The sequence below is a fragment of the Carcharhinus amblyrhynchos genome, chromosome 34 (assembly GCF_965287045.1).
Source record: "Carcharhinus amblyrhynchos chromosome 34, sCarAmb.v2.hapA, whole genome shotgun sequence".
Lineage (NCBI taxonomy): Eukaryota > Metazoa > Chordata > Chondrichthyes > Carcharhiniformes > Carcharhinidae > Carcharhinus > Carcharhinus amblyrhynchos.
In genome coordinates, this window is record NC_137357.1 from 3076872 (window position 1) to 3096658 (window position 19787).

The 19787-nt window shown below is 50.6% G+C and overlaps 1 protein-coding gene across 1 annotated transcript in view; it reads left to right on the forward strand.

Annotated features, from left to right (window-relative positions):
* The window catches only part of hk2 (hexokinase 2), a 54636-nt gene extending 35587 nt beyond the window's left edge, over nt 1–19049 (forward strand). Inside the window, exons 8-18 of the mRNA XM_080216935.1 lie at nt 243–398; nt 4037–4270; nt 6682–6986; nt 8616–8764; nt 11354–11473; nt 11847–11942; nt 12838–12937; nt 13357–13540; nt 14872–15027; nt 16701–16934; nt 18629–19049. Of these exons, the coding sequence (XP_080073061.1) occupies nt 243–398; nt 4037–4270; nt 6682–6986; nt 8616–8764; nt 11354–11473; nt 11847–11942; nt 12838–12937; nt 13357–13540; nt 14872–15027; nt 16701–16934; nt 18629–18773 (1879 nt within the window). The 3' untranslated portion in view covers nt 18774–19049. The remainder of the gene's footprint in view (nt 1–242; nt 399–4036; nt 4271–6681; nt 6987–8615; nt 8765–11353; nt 11474–11846; nt 11943–12837; nt 12938–13356; nt 13541–14871; nt 15028–16700; nt 16935–18628) is intronic.
* Nucleotides 19050–19787: the final 738 nt, after the last annotated feature.

The following is a 19787-nucleotide window of genomic DNA, read 5'->3' on the forward strand; positions in this document are numbered from 1 at the left end:
TGCAGAGGCGATGGGCTGAATGGCCTGTTCTGCACTGTAGGAAGGCTACAATTCTGTGGGATCTGTGATACGGTGACTCCAGATCCACAACAAATGTGTGTGACTCTAAAAAACAAAAGGCTGACAAGCCAGTTGGTCGGAGGGCAATTAGGGATGAGCAATAAATGCCCCACATCCGATGGACGAATTACACAAACTGCATACGGTACAGCCCATTTAACCCGTCCAAATCTGCCTCCTAGGTTTGAGAAGATGATTAGTGGGATGTATATGGGAGAACTTGTCCGTATCATTCTTGTCAAGATGGCTAAGGATGGACTGTTGTTTGGCGGAAAGATCTCACCCGATCTCCTCATCAAGGGACACTTTGAGACAAAATACGTCTCCGCCATCGAAGGGTAAGACTGCCCCCTTCCTCCGCTCCACCGCGACCGCCCCCCCCCGCCCCGCAGATATCCGGCGAGCCCTCATAATGCAGCATAATTTGGATAAATGTGAGCTTATTCACTTTGGAAGCAAAAACAAGGCAGATTTCCACCTGAATGGCTGTAAATTGGGAAAGAGGAGTGTGCAGAGGGACCTGGGTGTCCTTGTGCACCAGTCGCTGAAGGTACAGCAGGCAGTAAAGAAGGTAAATGGTATGTTGGCCTTCATTGCGAGAGATTTCAAGTACAGGAGCAGGGATGTGTTGTTGCAATTATACAGGGCCTTGTGAGGCCACACCTAGAATATTGTGTGCAGTTTTGGTCTCCTTTTCTGAGGAAGGATTTTCTTGCTCTCGAGGGAGTGCAGCGAAGGTTTACCAGGCTGATTCCAGGGATGGTGGGACTGATGTATCAGGAGAGTTTGACTAGGTTAGGATTGTTTTCACTGGAGTTCAGACAAATGAGGAGGGGGGGAATCTCAGAGATTTATAAAATTCTAACAGGACAGGGTAGATGCAGGGAGGATGTTCCCGATTGTGGGGGGAGTCCAAAACCAGGGGGTTACAGTCTGAGGATTCGGGGTAGGCCATTTAGGACGGGGGTGAGGAGACATTTCTTCACCCGGTGAGCCTGTGGAATTCATTCCCACAGGAAGTAGTTGATGCCAAAACATTGAATGTATTCGAGAGGCGACTGGATATAGCACTTGGGGCAAATGGGATCAAAGGTTATGGGGAGAAAGCAGGATTAGGCTATTGAGTTGGATGATCAGCCATTATCGTGATGAATGGCAGAGCAGGCTCAAAGGGCTGAATAGCCCTCGTCCTGTGCCTATCTTCTATAACAAAAGTAAGATACATGTCAACTCTTGTGAAGTTAGCTAGCGTGATTGTAGATTGGTGTTTGGAACATAATAAGAACATAAGAAATAGGAGCAGGAGTAGGCTGCCTGCTCCCCATTACCATTAATTCCTTTGTTGATCAGAAATCTATCTACCCGTGACTTAAACATATTCAACAAGGTTGCCTCCACCACTTCAATGAGCAGAGAATTCCAGAGATTCATTACCTCTGAGAGAAGTTCCTCCTCAACTCTGTTCTAAACTGACCCCTCCTTATTTTGAGACTGTGCCCTCTAGTTCTAGTTTCCTTTCTAAGTGGAAAGAATCTCTGTTTTATTCGGGAACAGTTAATAGTTAGAAGGAATTTATTCAGTTTGTTAATAGTTTAATTAATTTGTTCATTGTCAGTTAGATAAATAAATTGTTACGGGTTGATTTTAGAGAGAGCGTCAGGGATTTATTTTGTATTTATCCACTCGGAGATCACACCACTTCACACACACTTTTTACAGATTATAGGGTGAGGTATTCCTCTTTGGATGTTTTGGTGTTAGCTCTCGGGAGGGGGGGCTAAACTCTGGTTTATAACGCAACTAAAAAAAAAAGTGAAACACAATTGGAACCATCTTTTAAAAATTAGCAAATGCTTTTCTGATACAAAAGATAGGTGGAGTTGTGGATAGTGTAGAAGGATACAGAGGGATATGGATCAGTTGCTGATATGGGTGAAGAAATGGCAGATGGAGGGCATGTGTGAAGTGCTGCACTTTGGGAGATCACATATTAAGGATAAGTATACAGTTAATGGCAGAACCCTGGATAACATTGACGTACAGAGGGATCTTGGGGTTCAAGTCCACAGCTCCCGAAAAGTGGCCACACAAGTAGATAGGGTGGTACAGAAGGCTTATGGCACACTTGCCTTTATTGGTCAGGACATTGAGTACAAGAATCAGGATGTCACGTTCTTTATAAAACTTTGGTTCAGCCGCACTTCAGAGTATTGTGTCCAATTCTGGTCACCACATTACAAGAAGGATGTGGAGGCTTTGGAGAGGGTGCAGAAGAGGTTTACCAGGATGCTGCCTGGATTAGAGGGTATGAAATATAAGGAGGGGCTGGACAAACTAGGTTTGTTTTCTCCAGAGCGGCGGAGGCTGAGGGGAGACCTGATAGAAGTCTGTAAAATTATGAGAGGCAGAGATAGGGTTGACAGTCAGAATCTTTTCCCCAGAGTTGAAATGTCTAATACTAGGAGCACACACTTAAAAGTTGAGAGGGAGAAAGTTTAGAGATGTGAAGGGCAAGGTTTTTACACAGGGAACTGTATGTATCTGAAACGCACTGCCATTTCAGAGTAAAACTGAGAAGGCAGATTATTATTTGAATGGGTGTAAATTGAGAGAGGTGGATACTCAGCGAGACCTTGGAGTCCTCGTGCATCAGTCGCTGAAAGTAAGCGCGCAGGTACAGCAGGCAGTAAAGAAGGCAAATAGTATGCTGGCCTTCATAGCGAGAGGATTTGAGTATAGGGATAGGGATGTTTTGCTGCAATTGTACAGGGCGTTGGTGAGGCCACACCTGGAGTATTGTGTGCAGTTTTGGTCTCCTTATCTGAGGAAGGATGTCCTTGCTATAGAGGGAGTACAGCGAAGGTTTACCAGGCTGATTCCTGGGATGGCAGGTCTGTCATATGAGGAGAGACTAAGTCAGTTAGGATTATATTCACTGGAGTTTAGAAGAGTGAGAGGGGAACCTCATAGAAACTTATAAAATTCTAACAGGGTTAGACAGGGTAGATTCAGAAAGAATGTTCCCGATGGTGGGGGGAGTCCAGAACTAGGGGGTCATAGTTTGAGGATAAGGGGTAAACCTTTTAGAACTGACATTTCTTCACCCAGAGGGTGGTGAATGTGTGGAATTCACTCCCACAGAAAGTAGTGCGGCCAAAACGTTGTGCGATTTCAAGAAGAAATTAGATATCACTCTTAAGGCTAAAGAGATCGAGGGATATGGGGGGGAATCAGGATATTGAATTTGATGATCAGCCATGACCAAAATAGAGATGCTGGCGTTGGACTGGGGTGGGCACTGTAAGAAGTCTCACAACACCAGGGTTAAAGTATATCAGCCGTGATTGAATGGAGGAGCAGACTCGATGGGCCGAGTGGCCTAATTCTGCTCCTATGTCTTATGGTCTAAAGTCCAACAGGTTTATTTGGAATCACGAGCTTTCGGAGCGCCGCTCCTTCCTCAGGTGATGAAGCGTTCCGAAAGTTTGTGATTCCAAATAACTCTGTTGGATTTTGACCCTGGTGTTGTGAGACTTCTTACTGTGACAAAACGAATGGTGAAGCAGGCTCAAAGGGCCGAATGGCCTACTCCTGCTTCTAGTTTCTATGTTTAAAACAAGTTGCGGAATGTATCGAGTGCTGAGATGCTAACACGTGTCTCAATCTGATGTCCCTTTTGAGCTTGAGGGCCAAGCCTGGCATCTTGGCATCCCCTCTCTTGCCCCCCCCCCCCCCCCCCCCCACCCCCTCCTCTCCTGCCTCTGATAGGCCCTCCTACACAGTCAGATAGCGATTGTATTATCGTGAACTATTGCGAGGACTACACTCGGTTGAGAGACGTGGTGAAAGATGGGCCTGTTCCCCCGAGAACGCCCCACCCGGGGCCCCCGATTTGCTGGGTGACGGAAGCTCGGGATTGGACAGGGAAAGCGGGAACGTTGAGGCAAACCCTTCACCTTCCCGTCTGTGGATCCAGGTTCAGCGACGGATTGCAGAAGGCGCACGAGATTCTCACCAGACTGGGCCTCCAGCCCACGGCGGACGACTGCACGGCCACGCAGCGGATCTGCACCATCGTCTCCACCCGCTCGGCCAACCTCTGCGCCGCCACGCTTGCCGCCGTGCTGCGGCGCATCAAGGAAAACAAAGGGGTCCAGCGGTTGCGCACAACCGTCGGTGTGGACGGGTCTGTCTACAAGAAACACCCGCAGTAAGTAACAAGCTGCTCGCATTTACTTTTTATCCGGGTCAGAGCTTAAGACGTAGGAGCAGAAGCAGGCCATTTGGCCCATCGAGTCTTCCCCGTCATTCAATGAGATCATGACAACTGCGTAGAGTTCTGGTCACCCTATTATAGAAAGGATATTATTAAACTAGAAAGAGTGCAGAAAAGATTTACTCAGATGCTACCAGGACTTGATGGATTGAGTTAGAGGCTGGATAAACAGGGATTTTTTTTTTCCCTGGGGCGTAGGAAGCTTCGGGGGTGATAGAGGTCTATAAAATAATGGGGGGCACAGATCAGCTAGATAGTCAATATCTTTTCCCAAAGGTAGGGGATTCTAAAACTAGAGGGCAGAGGTTTAAGGTGAGAGGGGAGAGATACAAAAGATCCAGAGGGGCAATTTTTTCACACAGAGGGTGGTGAGTGTCTGGAACAAGCTGCCAGAGGCAGTAGTAGAGGCGGGTACAATTTTGTCTTTTAAAAAGCATTTCGACAGTTACATGGGTACAATGGGTATAGAGGGATATGGGCCAAATGTGGACAATTGGGCCCAGCTTAGTGGTTAACAAAAAGTGGTGTGATGGTCAAGTTGGGCTGAAGGGCCTGTTTCCATGCTGTAAACCTCGATGATTCTGACTGATCTGAGGTGATGACCCTCAACTCCCACTCTCCCCCCTTATCCCCTCGATTCCCTTACTGATTAAACATCTATCTCTGCTTTGAACTTACTGAACCAGCCTCTACCGGCCACTGTGGGAAAGAACTCCACACACTCACTCCCCTCCCAGAGAAATTCCTCCCCATCTCTGTCTCCAATGGGTGACCCCCTCACTCTGAGACTCTGTCCCTCCGCTCCTAGACTCTCCCACAAGGGGACACATCCTCTCAGCATCGATCCTGTCAAAACACCCCCCCCCCGAGAATCTGATATGTCTCAATAAGGTCACCTCTCATTCTTCTGAACTCCAATGAGTCCAGGCCCAATCTACTCAACCTCTCCTCACAAGAAAATCCCTCCCTACCCGGGATCAACCGGGTGAACCTTCCCTGGACTCCTGCCAATGCCGAGATGTCTTTCCTTAGATAAGGAGGCCTAAACTGTTCACAGTATTCCAGGTGTGGTCTAACTGGTGCCTTGTGTAGTTTTAGCAAGACTTTCCTATTTTTCCGAACATTCACTTCCTCCACCAAGATGCACTGTAGCAACTCGCCATTGATCCTTAGACAGCACCTTCCAAACTCACGACCACTTCCATCTAGAAGGACAAGGGTAGCAGACACATGGGGAACACCACCACCTGCAAGTTCCCCTCCAAGCCACTCACCCATCCCGACTTGGAAATATATCGGCCGTTCCTTCACTGTCGCTGGGTCGAAATCTGGGGATTCCCTTCCTAACAGCAGGTGGGTGTACCTACATCTCAGGGGATGCAGCCTTTCGGGAGCTGCACAGCGCACAGTGGGTTAGCACTGCTGCCTCACAGCACCAGGAACCCAGGTTCAATTCCCGGCTTGGGTCACTGTCTGTGTGGAGTTTGCACATTCTCCCCGTGTCTGCATGGGTTTCCTCCCACAGAAAGACATGCAGGTTAGGTGCTAAGTTCTCCCTCAGTGTAACCCGCACAAGCACCAGAGTTTGGTAACTGAAGGATTTTCACAGTAACTTCATTGCAGTGTTAATGTAAGCTGACTTGTGACACTAAGAAATAAAATAAGATGGTTTAAAGTTTATTTATTAATGTCACAAGGAGGCTTACATTAACGCTGCAATTAAGTTACTGCGAAAATCCCCTAGTTGCCACACTTGGGCACATATTTGGACACTAAGGGACAATTTAGCATGGCCAATCCACCTAACCTGCACATCTTTGAGGTGTGGGAGGAAACTGGAGCGCCCGGAGAAAACCCATGCAGACATGGGAGAACGTGCAGACAGACAGTGACACAAGCTGCGAACTGAACCTGGGTCCCTGGCGCTGTGGGGCAGCAGTGCTAACCCCGTGCCTGCCCACTGGGGGCTCACCACCACCTCATCAAGGGGCAGTCCAAAGATGTGTGAGTTAGGTTGATTGGCCATGCTAAAAATTACCCCTTAGTGTCCTGAAATGAGTAGGTTAGAGGGATTAGTGGGTAAAATACATGTAGGGATGTGGGAGTAGGGCCTAGGTGGGATTGTGGTCGATGCAGATTTGGTGGGCCGAATGGCCTCTTTCTGCAATGCAGGATTTCTATGATTCTAATTAGGGATGGGAATAAATACTGGTCCTAGTCAGCGAGGCCCACGTTCCTTAAATGAATTAAAAAAACTCCATTCCCTTTTCGTTTGATTTCAGATAGGAAGGATTCGTGGTGATGATGAGAATGCCTGATGGGAATCTCTCTCCTCTTCCCCACAGGTTCGCCAAACGCCTGCACAAGGCCGTGAGACGGCTGGTCCCGAACTGTGAGGTGCGCTTCCTGCCCTCCGAGGATGGGAGCGGGAAGGGCGCCGCCATGGTAACGGCCGTGGCCTACCGGCTGGCCAAGCAGCAGAAGATGCGGGAGGAGACCTTGGCCTCCTTGGTCTTGACGGACGTGCAGCTCCTGGAGGTGAAGGGAAGGATGAGGGCGGAAATGGAACGGGGGCTGAAGAAGGAGACCCACACCACGGCGCCGGTTAAGATGTTGGCCACTTATGTTCGCTCCACCCCGGACGGGACAGGTATTGACAGGCCCATTTCGGGATGGGGGGTTCGTCCCCTGTTCCTTCATGTTCAGGCCCAAGACTGACGTTTCGAACAGTACAGCCCAGGAACAGGCCCTTCAGCCCACCAAACCAGCGCCAATATGCGATTCCTATCCCTCCGTTCACCTCCCGTTCATCAAGATACACCTTGAACATTGTTAACATGCCTGCTTCCACCACCTCCACTGGCACCCACAACTCTGAAAAACTTCCCCTTCTCACCTTGAACCTGTGCCCCCTTTTATTTAACACTTCCACCCTGGGGAAAAAGCCTCTGACTATCCACCATGCACAGTGGCACAGCGGTTAGCACTGCTGCCTCACAGTGCCAAGAACCTGGGTTCGATTCCTGCCTTGGGTCACTATCTGGGTGGAATTTGCACATTCTCCCCGTGTCTGCGTGGGTTTCCTCCGGGTGCTGTGGTCTCCTCCCACAGCCTGAAAGAAGTGCAGGTTAGGTGCTAAATTCTCCCTCAGTGTCCCCGAAGGGGTGCTGGACTGTGATGACTAGGGGATTTTCACAGCAACTTCATTGCAGTGTTAACGTGAGCCCACTTGTGACCAATAAATAAACTTTACTTTTGACTTCTTTGCCTCTCAGAATTTTGTAGACCTCTATCAGGTCTCCCCTCAGCCTCCGTCTTTCCAGTGAAAACAATCCTAGTTTATTCAACCTCTCGAGACCAGGCAACATCCTGGTGAACCTTCTTTGCACTCTCTCCAAAGCTTCCATGTCCTTCTTCTGGTAGTGTGATGACTATAATTGCACTCAGTACTCCAAATGCAACCTAACTAAAGTTTGAAACCGAATGCGGCCTAACTTAAATTCTTTGGCTATTGAATCATTTCAATTCAACACAAAAGTGAGAATCGTTGTTGGAGATTTGAGGACCTATGTTACACATTCTGTAGAATATGTGGTTCTGGTTCACTAATGTCCTTTAGGGAGAGAGATCTGCCGTCCTTACTGGGTCTGGCCTACATGTGACTCCAGATTATAGAATTCTGACAGTGCAGAAGAAGGCTCATCGAGCCGGCATCTACAACAATCCCACCCAGACCCTATCCCCGTAACCCCACATATTTACTCTGACACTAAAGGGCAGGCAATCCCCCTAATCTGCACAGCTTTGGACACTAAGGAGCAATTTAGTATGGCCAATCCACCTAATTTGCACATCTTTGGACACTAAGGAGCAATTTAGCATGGCCAATCCACCTAACTTGCACATCTTTGGAGGAAACATACGCAAACATGGGGAGAACACGTGGACTCCACACAGACAGTGTCCATTTCCCACAGCAAAGATCTTTAAATGCGCTCAGAAATGAATGACACCCAAAGAATGGTTAAACAAAAAAATTGATTTTGTGGATCCTTGCGAGAGTTATTCTTGATTTGAGTTAACTTGTTTCTGGCAATTTGCCGATAGTTGTGATGTGTGTTTTATCTGTGATCGGGGTTGTGAATTGTTTTGGGGGGGGGGGGGGGGGGGCGGTTGCAGAGGCAGATTTACCCCCTTGCCCTTCCACACTGCTTCATTCTTAACCACACCCTGAGTTGGATTAACTTCAGACCCTGTTTTTTTAACTACCTGTCCCCAGAGAAAGGAGATTTCCTGGCCCTGGACCTTGGAGGGACCAATTTCCGCGTCTTACTAGTGAAAGTTCGGAGCGGGAAGCGGCGAGTGGTCGAGATGCACAACAAGATCTACGCTATCCCCATGGACGCCATGGAAGGCACAGGAGAGGAGGTAAACCCATCACTGTTGGCCAGCTCAGAAGGTCTGAGCCCAGATTCACCAGCCTAGTAGGATTCTTTTTCTTAAAATTTATTCGGTTGTGGGACATGGGCATCGCTGGCTGGGCCCAGCATTTATTGCCCATCCCTAGTTGCCTCTCGGGAAGGTGGTGGTGATGAGCCGCCATCTTGAATCACTGCAGTCCACGTGCTGTGGGTTGACCCACAGTGCTGTTAGGGAGGGAATTCCAGGATTTTGACCCAGCGACTGCAAAGGAACAGCCGATATATTTCCAAGTCAGGGTGGTGAGTGAGCAACTCACCTCCTGATTCCCACCCCACCCGCCAAAGCCTGTCCACCATCTATAAGGACGCAAGTCACAGATGTGCAGGTTAGGTGAATTGGCCATGCTAAATTGCCCTTTAATGTCCAAAGATGTGTAGGTTAGGTGAATTGGCCATGCTAAATTGCCCCTTAGTGTCCAAAGATGTGTAGGTTAGGTGAATTGGCCATGCTAAATTGCCCTTTAATGTCCAAAGATGTGAAGGTTATGGGGATAGGGCCTGGCTAGGATTGTTGTCGGTGCAGACTCAGTGGGCCAAATGGCCTCCTTCTGCACCATCGGGATTCTACGATTCTATGAAGTCAGGAGTGTGATGGAAGACTCCCCACTTGCCTGGATGGGTGCAGCTCCAACAACACTCAAGGAACTCGACACCATCCAGGACAAAGCAGCCCTGCTTGATTGGCACCCCATCCACAAACATTCACTCCCTCTGCCACCGACGCTCAGTTGCACCAGTGGGTACCATCTACAAGATGCACTGCAGCAACTCATCCTTAGACAGCACCTTCCAAACCCACAACCCTTCCATCTAGAAGGACAAGGGCAGCAGATACACGGGGAACACCACCAGCTGCAAGTTCCCCTCCGAGCCACTCACCATCCCAACTTGGAAATATATCGGCCATTCCTTTGCAGTCGCTGGGTCGAAATCCTGGAATCCCGTCCCTAACAGCACTGTGGGTGTACCTACGCCACAGGGACTGCAGCGGGTTCAAGATGGCGGCTCACCCACCACCTTCTTAAGGGGCAAAAGGGCAATAAATGCTGGGTCTAGCTAGCAACACGTATCCCATGAGAAAATCCAAAAGAAAATCATTGACCAATAGTTATCTGTCGGCTAAGATTCGGAATTCCGGTTATCCGGCGTTATGACATTACTGTTCATGCTGAGTGCCTCTTCTACACCCAAGACTACACATCATTTGATTGGCTGTAACGCACTCTTTTCCCCCAGTCCTGAAATGAATTGCCGTGGGAACGGGCGGAGGTGCAAGTGGCGATGTGACTGGCACATCTTGCGATATGTGACAGAACAAAGAAAATCCAGCACAAGGGACAGGCCCTTCGGCCCTCCAAGCCTGCTGATCATGATGCCCCAACTAAAAAGAAACTTTCTGCCCTTACTCGTCTATACTCTTCTGTTCCCTCCCTATCCCTGTACCCATCCAGATGCCTCTTAAATGTTGCTAATGTGCCTACTTCCACCACACATCTCTCTAGAACAAAGAACAGTACAGTACAGGAACAGGCCCTTCGGCCCACCAAGTCTGTGCCGACACAGATGCCTCTCTAATTGGGCCAGCACGGTAGCACAGTGGTTAGCACTGCTGCTTCACAGCTCCAGGGACCTGGGTTCGAATCCCGGCTTGGGTCACTGTGTGTGTGGAGTTTGCACATTCTCCTCGTGTCTGCATGGGTTTCCTCCAGGTGCTCTGGTTTCCTCCCACAATCCAAAGATGTGCAGGTTCGGTTGATTGATCATGCTAAATTGCCCCATAGCATCCTGAGATGTGTAGGTTAGAGGGATTAGTGGGTAAATGTGTAGGGATATGGGGGTAGGGCCTGGGTGGGATTGTGGTCGGTGCAGACTCGATGGGTTGAATGGCCTCCTTCTGCACTGTAGGGATTCTATAATATTGTCTTGCCTCTATGTGGTCCATATCTCTCTATTCCCTGCCTATTCACGTACCTATCCCAATGCCTCTCGGACATTGTTATGGTATCTGTTCCCACCACCCTCTGTGTGAAAAATGTGCCCCCTTGCATCTCTTTTAAACTTTTCCCCTCTCACTCTCAACCTATGCCCCCTGAGTAATTGACCTTTTGACCCTGTGAAAAAGATTCTGACTATCCACTCTATCCAAGCCTGTCATTATCTTGTAAACCTCTAACAGGGTCCCACCTCATCCTCCGACACTGCAATGAAACAATCCAACCTCTCTTCATAGTCCATATTCTCCAAAGCAGGCAACATTCTGGGATATCTCTTCTGCGCCCTTTTCAATGCATCAACATCCTTCCAGCAGTGAGGCAACCAGAATTGTGCACAATACTCCAAATGTCGCCTAACCAAGATTTATATAGCTACAACATGATTTCCCAACATGTAGTCAATGCCCTGGCTGACGAAGGCAAGCATGCCATATGCCTTCTTAATCGCCTTACAGGGATCTGCACGCCCACATCCCTCTGTATGTTAATGTTGCTATTTACAGGATAATTCGCACCTCATGTCCTTGTGTCTTGCCTTGCAGTTGTTTGACCACATTGTCCACTGCATCTCGGATTTCCTGGAATACATGGGGATGAAGGGCTGCGTTCTCCCGCTGGGCTTCACCTTTTCCTTCCCGTGTGAGCAGCGAAACCTGGATCAGGTCAGTTTCCCAGACAATTCCTTGTTCTGTACTGAATAATCCTTGTCTGTATTTGAACAGCATTTCAGTCGAACCATCCTTCAATTAAAATGGTTACTGGTTGAGTTAAAGCTCCTGGTTGGTTGAGTAAAATAATTTGCTAATTATTCACTTAGAGTGATGGTCAGATCTTTATATTAATAAACCTCTAAACGTTAGTGTAGAATAATCAACACTTTCCCAAATATTTTTACTAGATTACGAAGCGAGGTACAGGGGATTAACCTCTGTGTCATAACAGTATCCATGATGGTACTGAATGGCAGAATGGGCTCAAATGGCCTCCTCCTGCTCCCTATGTTTTGCTCCAATAATGTCTCTTTTCCTCCTCCAGGGCATTCTCTTAAAATGGACCAAAGGATTCAAGGCATCAGGCTGTGAGGGCGAAGATGTTGTCGATCTCCTCCGGGAAGCTATCAAGAGGAGGGAGGTAAGGACGGTTGGGCCTACTCCGCAGGCTGTCTCCATCCACCCTTCCCCTGAGGCTGGACCCATGGGGGAGGGGAGAGGGAGGCTGCCGTCAAACATGGTGCAGTCCAGGGTACAGGATGAGGCCATTCAGCCCCGTCCCCCGCACTGGGTAAGTCCGTGGCAGATCTGCACCTTGATTCTTCACACTCACAAACCTCCATCAAGTTTGGACATTTTCAGTCGACTCCTAGCCATTCACAACCATTTGTGTGGGAGACTATAGCATGACAAAGCCCTTTCTGATATCCCCGCCCCTCCGTGTAAGGTGGGATTTATTTTTAAAATTATACCTGTTTATGGATTTCCAGACAAAAGAAAATAGTTTATCTCTCTCCCTCTCCTTCTCTCACTCCCCCTCTTTCCCCCCCCTCTCTCTTGCTCTCTCCCCCTTCTCTTCCCCATCCTTCTCTCTTTCCCCTCGCCACCCTCTCTCCCCCTCCACGTTCCTCCCCCCCCAATCTCTCTCTCTCCTGCAAGCCTTTCTCCCCCTCCTCCTCTCTCCTCCCTTTATTCCCACTCTCTCTCACCTTCCCTCTCACCCTCCTTCTCTCCCCCACATTCTCCCTCTCTTCCCTTTGCCTTTCCCCATCTCCTTTGTCCCTTCCCTTCCCCTTCTCTCCCTCTCTGCCTTCCCTCTCTCCCCTCTCCCTCTCTATCTGCCCCACCCCCCCTCTCTTTGCCCCTATTTCCCTACATCTCCCCGCTTTTTCTTCCATTCTCTTGATGGCAGGAACAGACGGGATGGGCCAAAGGGCCTTGTTCAGTGCTGGGAAACTCTTATGACAGTAAGGCCAGTGTGAGTCTCAGAGCTGCCATTGTTAACCAGTTGTGTCTGGGGTCTTTCCCTCTCACAGGAGTTTGAACTGGATGTGGTGGCCATTGTTAACGACACCGTGGGAACCATGATGTCCTGTGGCTATGATGATCCGCTGTGTGAAGTTGGTCTCATCGTGGGTGAGTATTCGTCTAAAATAGAGCCCCCCCACCCCCCTCCCCACACACCCAGGCTCCCGCTCCCAACGAGACTGGGAATCCCTCTCAGTCTCGGGTCAAAGGTCATGATTTATTTCGAAAAATTCTGATTGGTTGGCAAATGATCCTGGCAACTGGGGTGAGAATCCTCCTGGGAGCAGTTACAGAACCATAGAATCCCTACAGTGCAGAAGGCGGCCATTTGGCCCATGGAGCCTGCACCGACCACAATCCCACCCAGAATTATCCCCATAACCCCATGTATTTACGCTGCTAGTCCCCCTGACACTAAGGGGCAATTTAGCATGGCCAATCCACCTAACCTGCACATCTTTGGACACTAAGGGGCAATTTAACATGGACAATCCGGGGTTAATCTCGAGGCGGTTCCTTCTCCACAGGGACTGGCTGCAATGCCTGCTACATGGAAGAGATGCGGAACGTGGAGATGGTCGACGGGGATGAGGGGAGGATGTGCATCAACACAGAGTGGGGGGCCTTTGGTGACAATGGCTGCCTGGACGACATCCGGACGGAATTTGACCGTGAAGTGGACCAGCTCTCGCTGAACCCCGGCAAGCAGAGGTAAGGGTGACCCCAGGGATTGGCGGGGGGGGGTGGGGGCACCCTTCCCAACCGGATCTGATCCCCCCTCCCCACTCAGATGGTGGGGGGGGCGGTACTGCTGTGCCACCTTGTCTTTGGTGAGGCTGGAGTAGTGAGCGCAGTTCTGGTCGCCACATCATAAGAAGGATGTGTTCGCACTGGAGGGGGTGCAGAGGGGAGGTGATGGCCTAGTGGTATTATCGCTAGACTATTCATCAATTAATGTTCCAGGGACCCAGGTTCGAATCCCACCACGGCAAATGGTGAAATTTGAATTCAATTATAAATATCTGGAATCTACTGCGATTGAGGGGTAGATGGCAATGAATAAAGGGTCAGAGCAGTGATGGGGGATGGCAATAAGTTATCCGGAAAGAGAATACAGCGGGATCTCGGTAGGTTGGAAAATTAGCTGGAGAAATGGCAGATGGAGTTTAATCCGGACAATTGCGAGGTGAGGCATTTTGGTCGATCCAATTCAGGTGGGAGCTATCAGATAAATACCAGAATATCAGGAGTATAGACACATGGAGAGATCTGGGAGTGCAGGCCCACAGATCCTTAAAAGTGGTGGTAAAGGTGGTGAAGAAAGCATGTGGCATGCGTGCCTTCATCGGCCAGGGCATTGAGTATAACAGTTGGCAAATGATGTTACAGTTATATAAAACGTTGGTTAGGCCACATTTGGAATATTGTGTCCAATTCTGGCCACCACACTACCAGAAGGACATGGAGGCTTTGGAAGGAGTACAGAAAAGGTTTACCAGGATGTTGCCTGGTCTGGGGGGTATTAGCTATGAGGAGAGATTGAATAAACGGGGATTGTTCTCCCTGGAAAGACGGAGGCTAAGGGGGTGACCTGACAGAAGTTTATAAAATTATGAGGGGTGTAGATAGGGTGAACAGTTGGAAGCTTTTTCTCAGAAATGACAATTACAAGGGGGCACAAATTCAAGATAAGGGGGGGGAAAGGTTCAATAGGGAAGTTTTTACACAGAGCGTAGCAGGGGCCTGGAATGCACTGCCAAGTGAGGGGGACACGTTAGTGACATTTAAGAATAATCTTGATAGACATATGAACAGGCGGGGAATAGAGGGATACAGGCGGTTGGTCCAGATAGGATAACACGATTGGTGCAGGCTTGTTGGGCCGAAGGGCCTGTCCCTGTGCTGTACTATTCCTTGTTCTTCTTTGAAAGTGAATCCTGTTTCTGATGAGTAAGTCTGCTATTTTTTCATGGCTGGTGGTGACTAGAATCTTTCCCCTCTTCTGCGTCCCCCCCCTCCTCCCAATCTGGTCCACCTGGCAGGTTTGAGAAGATGATAAGTGGCATGTACCTGGGAGAGATAGTCCGCCAGATCCTCATCGACTTCACCAAGCGAGGGCTGCTCTTCCGGGGTCAGATCTCCGAGCGGCTGAAGACGCGAGGCATCTTCGAGACCAAGTTCCTGTCTCACATCGAGAGGTGAGCGACTCGGGGCTGACGCCGGAGGTGGCAGGGGGAGGGGAGGTTCGAGGCAAGACGAGGGTGGCAGGAGACACAAAACATTGGGAGAAACATAGAAGATAGGAGCAGGAGGCGACCATTCAGCCCTTCAAGCCTGCTCTGCCATTCATCACCATCATGGCTGATCATCCAACTCAATAGCCTAATCCTGCTTTCTCCCCATAACCTTTGATCCCATTTGCTCCAAGTGCTATATCCAGCTGCCTCTTGAACACATTCAATGTTTTAGCATCAACTACTTCCTGTGGGAATGAATTCCACAGGCTCACCGGGTGAAGAAATGTCTCCTCATCTCCATCCTAAATGGTCTACCCCGAATCCTTAGACTGCGACCCCCTGGTTCTGGACTCACCCACCATCGGGAACATCTACCCTGTCTAGCCCTGTTAAAATTGTACAAGTCTCTATGAGATCCCCTCCTCATTCATCTGAACTCCAGTGAAAACAATCCTAACCCAGTCAATCCCTCCTCATACATCAGTCCTGCCATCCCCGGAATCAGCCTTGTAAACGTACGCTGCACTCCCTCGAGAGCAAGAATATCCTTCCTCAGAAAAGGAGACCAAAACTGCACACAATACTCCAGGTGTGGCCTTACCATGGCCCTGTATAAATGCAACAACACATCCCTACTCCTGTACTCGAAACCTTTCCCAATAAATGCCAACATACTATTTACCTTCTTTACCACCTGCTGTACCTGCATTCTTATCTTCAGTGACTGATGCACAAGGACACCCAGATCCCTCTGCACACTCTCCTCTCCCAATTTATAACCATTCAGGCAGTCATCTGCCTCTTTGTTTTTGTTTCCAAAGTGAATAACCTCACATTTATCCAAATTATGCTGTGTCTGCCATTGATTACCCTACTCACCCAACCTGTCCAGATCATGCTGAAGGATCTCTGCATTCTCATGACAGCTCACTCTCCCACCCAACTTGGTATCACCATTTGAGATGTTACCTCGTCTAAATCATTAATACATACTGTGAATAGCTGGGGTCCCAGCACAGATCCCTGCAGCACCCCACTAGTTTCTGCCTGCCAATTTGAAAAGCACCCATTAATTCCCACTCTTTGTTTCCTCTCTGCCAACCAGGGAGGGCCGAAGGGCCTGTTCCTGTGCTGTAATTTTCTTTGCCCTGTGTTCTTTGAAAGTGGAATTGAGGGTTATAAATTTGGATCAGTCAGGGTCTCATTGATGGACCGAACGGCCTACGTCTGCCTCATGATCTTCTTACCAAAGTACACCAGGCCCTCATTTTGCCTAGAGGGATACGTGCTGGATAGCGAGGGTTAACTCCCCATTTTGCCTTGAGGGAGGTGCACTAGACAGCGGGGATTAACTCCCCATTTTCCTTCAAGGGAGACGCGCCAGGCAGCAAGGGTTAACTCCCCATTTTGCCTCGAGGGAGATGCGCCAGGCAGCGAGGGTTAACTCCCCATTTTGCCTTGAGGGAGACGCGCCAGGCAGCGAGGGTTAACTCCCTGTTTTCCTTCAAGGGAGACGCGTTGAGGGCGAGGGTTAACTCCCCATTTTGCCTCGAGGGAGGCGCACTAGACAGCAAGGGCTAACTCCCTGTTTTGCCTCGAGGGTTAACTCTTGCCCTTCTCTCTGCTTGCCCCAGCGACCGCCTGGCTCTCCTCCAGGTACGGGCCATCCTGCAGCAGCTGGGCTTAGAGAGCACGTGTGACGACAGCATCATTGTCAAGGAGGTGTGCGGCGTGGTGTCATGCAGGGCTGCGCAGCTCTGCGGCGCCGGGCTGGCTGCTGTCGTCGACAAGATCCGGGAGAACCGCAACCTGGACCACCTCAAGATCACCGTCGGGATGGACGGGACGCTGTACAAGCTGCACCCACAGTAAGTCACCCCCGGGGAGGGCGGAGGGAGGGAGGCTTGGGGTCAAACCCGGCCCCACAAACCCAGCATCCGTCTCGTACCTCACAGTGTCGTGGCAGGAACGTCAGCGGACTGGGAATCCCAGAACCCGTAGTCAGGTTTCGAGTCCGACCTGGAGTTAACAATCCGGAAATTGGGAATGGAGGCCAGATCTCTACCACCCAGGCGAGGGTCCGAGAACGGACACGTCCGTTGACCTCGGGCAGGAATCTCCAGTCTCGCTCGAGCGAGTCAGTAAAATCCCACAAACAGGAGGAGGCCACTCAGCCCATCGAGCTGGCTCCGCCATTCAATACTGCTGATACAGCACTTGTGCCCCACACTATCCCCCCAACCATTAGATATAGGAGTGGAATTAGACCATTCGGCCCATCGAGTCTGCTCCGCCATGGCTGATAGGTTTCTCAACCCCATTTTCCCACCTTTCCCCAGTAACCTTTGACCCCCTTACCAATCAAGACCCTATGTATCTCTGTCTTAGTGACCCGGCCTCCTCTGTGGCAATGAATTCCACAGATTCACCAAACCCTCTGGCTGAAGAAATTCCTCCTCATCTCAGTTCTAAAGGGACGTCTCTTTACTCTGAGAGTGTGCCCCTTGGATCCAAGGCTCTCCGACTAATTGGAAACATCTTCCCCACGTCCACTCTATCCAGGGCCTCTCAGTATTCTGTAAGTTTCAATGAGATTCCCCCCACTAAACGCTTCCCATTATCGTTAATCAGAAATTTATCATAGAATCGCTCCAGGGCAGAAGGAGGTCATTCAACCCCTCGAGTCTGCACAATCCCACCCAGGCCCTATCCCCATAATCCCACATATTTACCCTGCTAATCCCCCTGAACTAAGGAGTAATTAAGCATGGCCAAACCCCCCTAACCTGCACATCTTTCAGACTGTGGGAGGAAACTGGAGCACCCGGAGGAAACCCACGCAGACACAAGGAGAACGTGCAAACTCCCCAGAGTGACCTGAGCCGGGAATTGAACCCAGGTCCCTGTCGCTGTGAGGCAGCAGTGCTAACTAGTGTGCTACCCTTATGCTGGACTATTAATCCAGAGACTCAGCTAATGTTCTGGGGACCTGGGTTCGGATCCAGCCATGGCAGATGGTGGAATCTGAATTCAACTTGTAGAATCTACAGTGTGGAGGAGGCCATTTGGCCCATCGAGCCTGCACCGACAATAATCCCACCCAGCTCCTGTCCTATCCTCATAGTATTTATCCTCCCAACCCTGCCCAACCCGACAGTAAGGGGCAATTTAGCACGGCCAATCCACCAAACCCGCACGTCTTTCCCAGTGTGGGAGGAAACCCACGCAGACACGGGGAGAACGTGCCGACAGTGACCCAGGATGGGAATCGAACCCGGGTCCCTGGCGCCGCGAGGCAGCAGTGCTAACCACTGTGCCTCCAAGCCTAACTAGGGTGGGGACCATGGTGAGGTGTGAGATTTGGGTTGGAAGGCAATCGAGGGGATGTGGAGATCGGGGAGGAATGCATCCTCTCCGATCGTGTGGAGCCGGGGCGTGGGTTCCAGAGGGGGGGGTTTACCCCACTTTTGTTTCTTACCCACACGTGGCTTTTTCTCGATTGTTTTCGACGCTGCTTTAATGGCCTCTTTTCTCTCTCTCTCTCTTTCTTTCCTCTTGGCAGTTTCTCCAGCATCATGCACGAGACGGTGAAACGCCTGTCCCCCAAGTGCGACGTGTCCTTTGTACAGTCGGAAGACGGCAGCGGAAAGGGAGCCGCGCTGATCACAGCTGTGGCCTGCCGCATCCGGGAGGCCGGTCAGCACTAGCACAGCGCCCTGCTAGCCCCGAGGGGAAAAAGGAGAGGTGGGGGGGGGGGGGGGGGGGGAGGAGGTAGGGTTTCCCTCCCTCCTTCCCCATCCCACCTCCTTCCTCCCTACACCTTCACACGATTCCAGCAACGAGGAGCCCAGCCGCCACACTACCTCCTTCCCTCCCTCCCGGGGGATTTCGCAGCAGGATCGCAGTGGTGCCGACAGGTGGAAACCCCCCCACCCCCCAAACTCCTTCTCTCGGGCGAGGGGGGTCCTCGCTGACTCTGTGCTGTCTCCCCCCCGCCCCCCCCCAGCCGATCTTCAATAGCCGGGATTGATTTGAAAATTGCGGCACTTTCTCGGTACTGGGAGTTGGTAACAAGGTTGGGGGACGGGGGACGGGGTGTAATTTGAAACAAGAAGTTCGACAGGGTGTGGAGGGGGTGCTGTGGTCCCAGACTCGGGCCAGTCAGCGTTGGGGCTGTTGTGGAGCCGAGATGGGACGAGGAGACACGTTTGGGCTTTGGAAGGCGTGAGGACGCTGACAGCTCTGGGTTCTCCCAGTGCCGGACTGCCACTTAGTTCCCCTCGGCCAGATGCTCCCTCCTGGGTGAGGCCTCCCCCCCCACCCACCCCTCTGCAACTCGCACGACTGACCTTTTGCCATGCTGCCGAAACCTCCCCGAGGGACAGTTCGGGCAGCTACCGATCCCGCCTTCTTGTCACCAGCTGAGAGTTAAATTGTACCCCCAACTCCACCCTCCCCCCCCCCACCCCACCTCCCCCTCACCCACTCTTTCTGTTCATTAGACCCAGGAACTCAGGGCTCGGAGCTTGGCACCCCACAGCAGGGTGCGGGGAGGGCTTCACCCAGTTGATTAGGGTGGCATGTAGGTCACCCTCTCTTTACAAAGCGATGGACCCTCCAACCATTACCCAGAGGCTGCCACCTTTAGCTCTTAGAGTAGGGGAGATGAGGAAGGTGGGGGGGTGGGGGGGGGGTGTGGTGGTCAGGTCAAGATTTAGAAG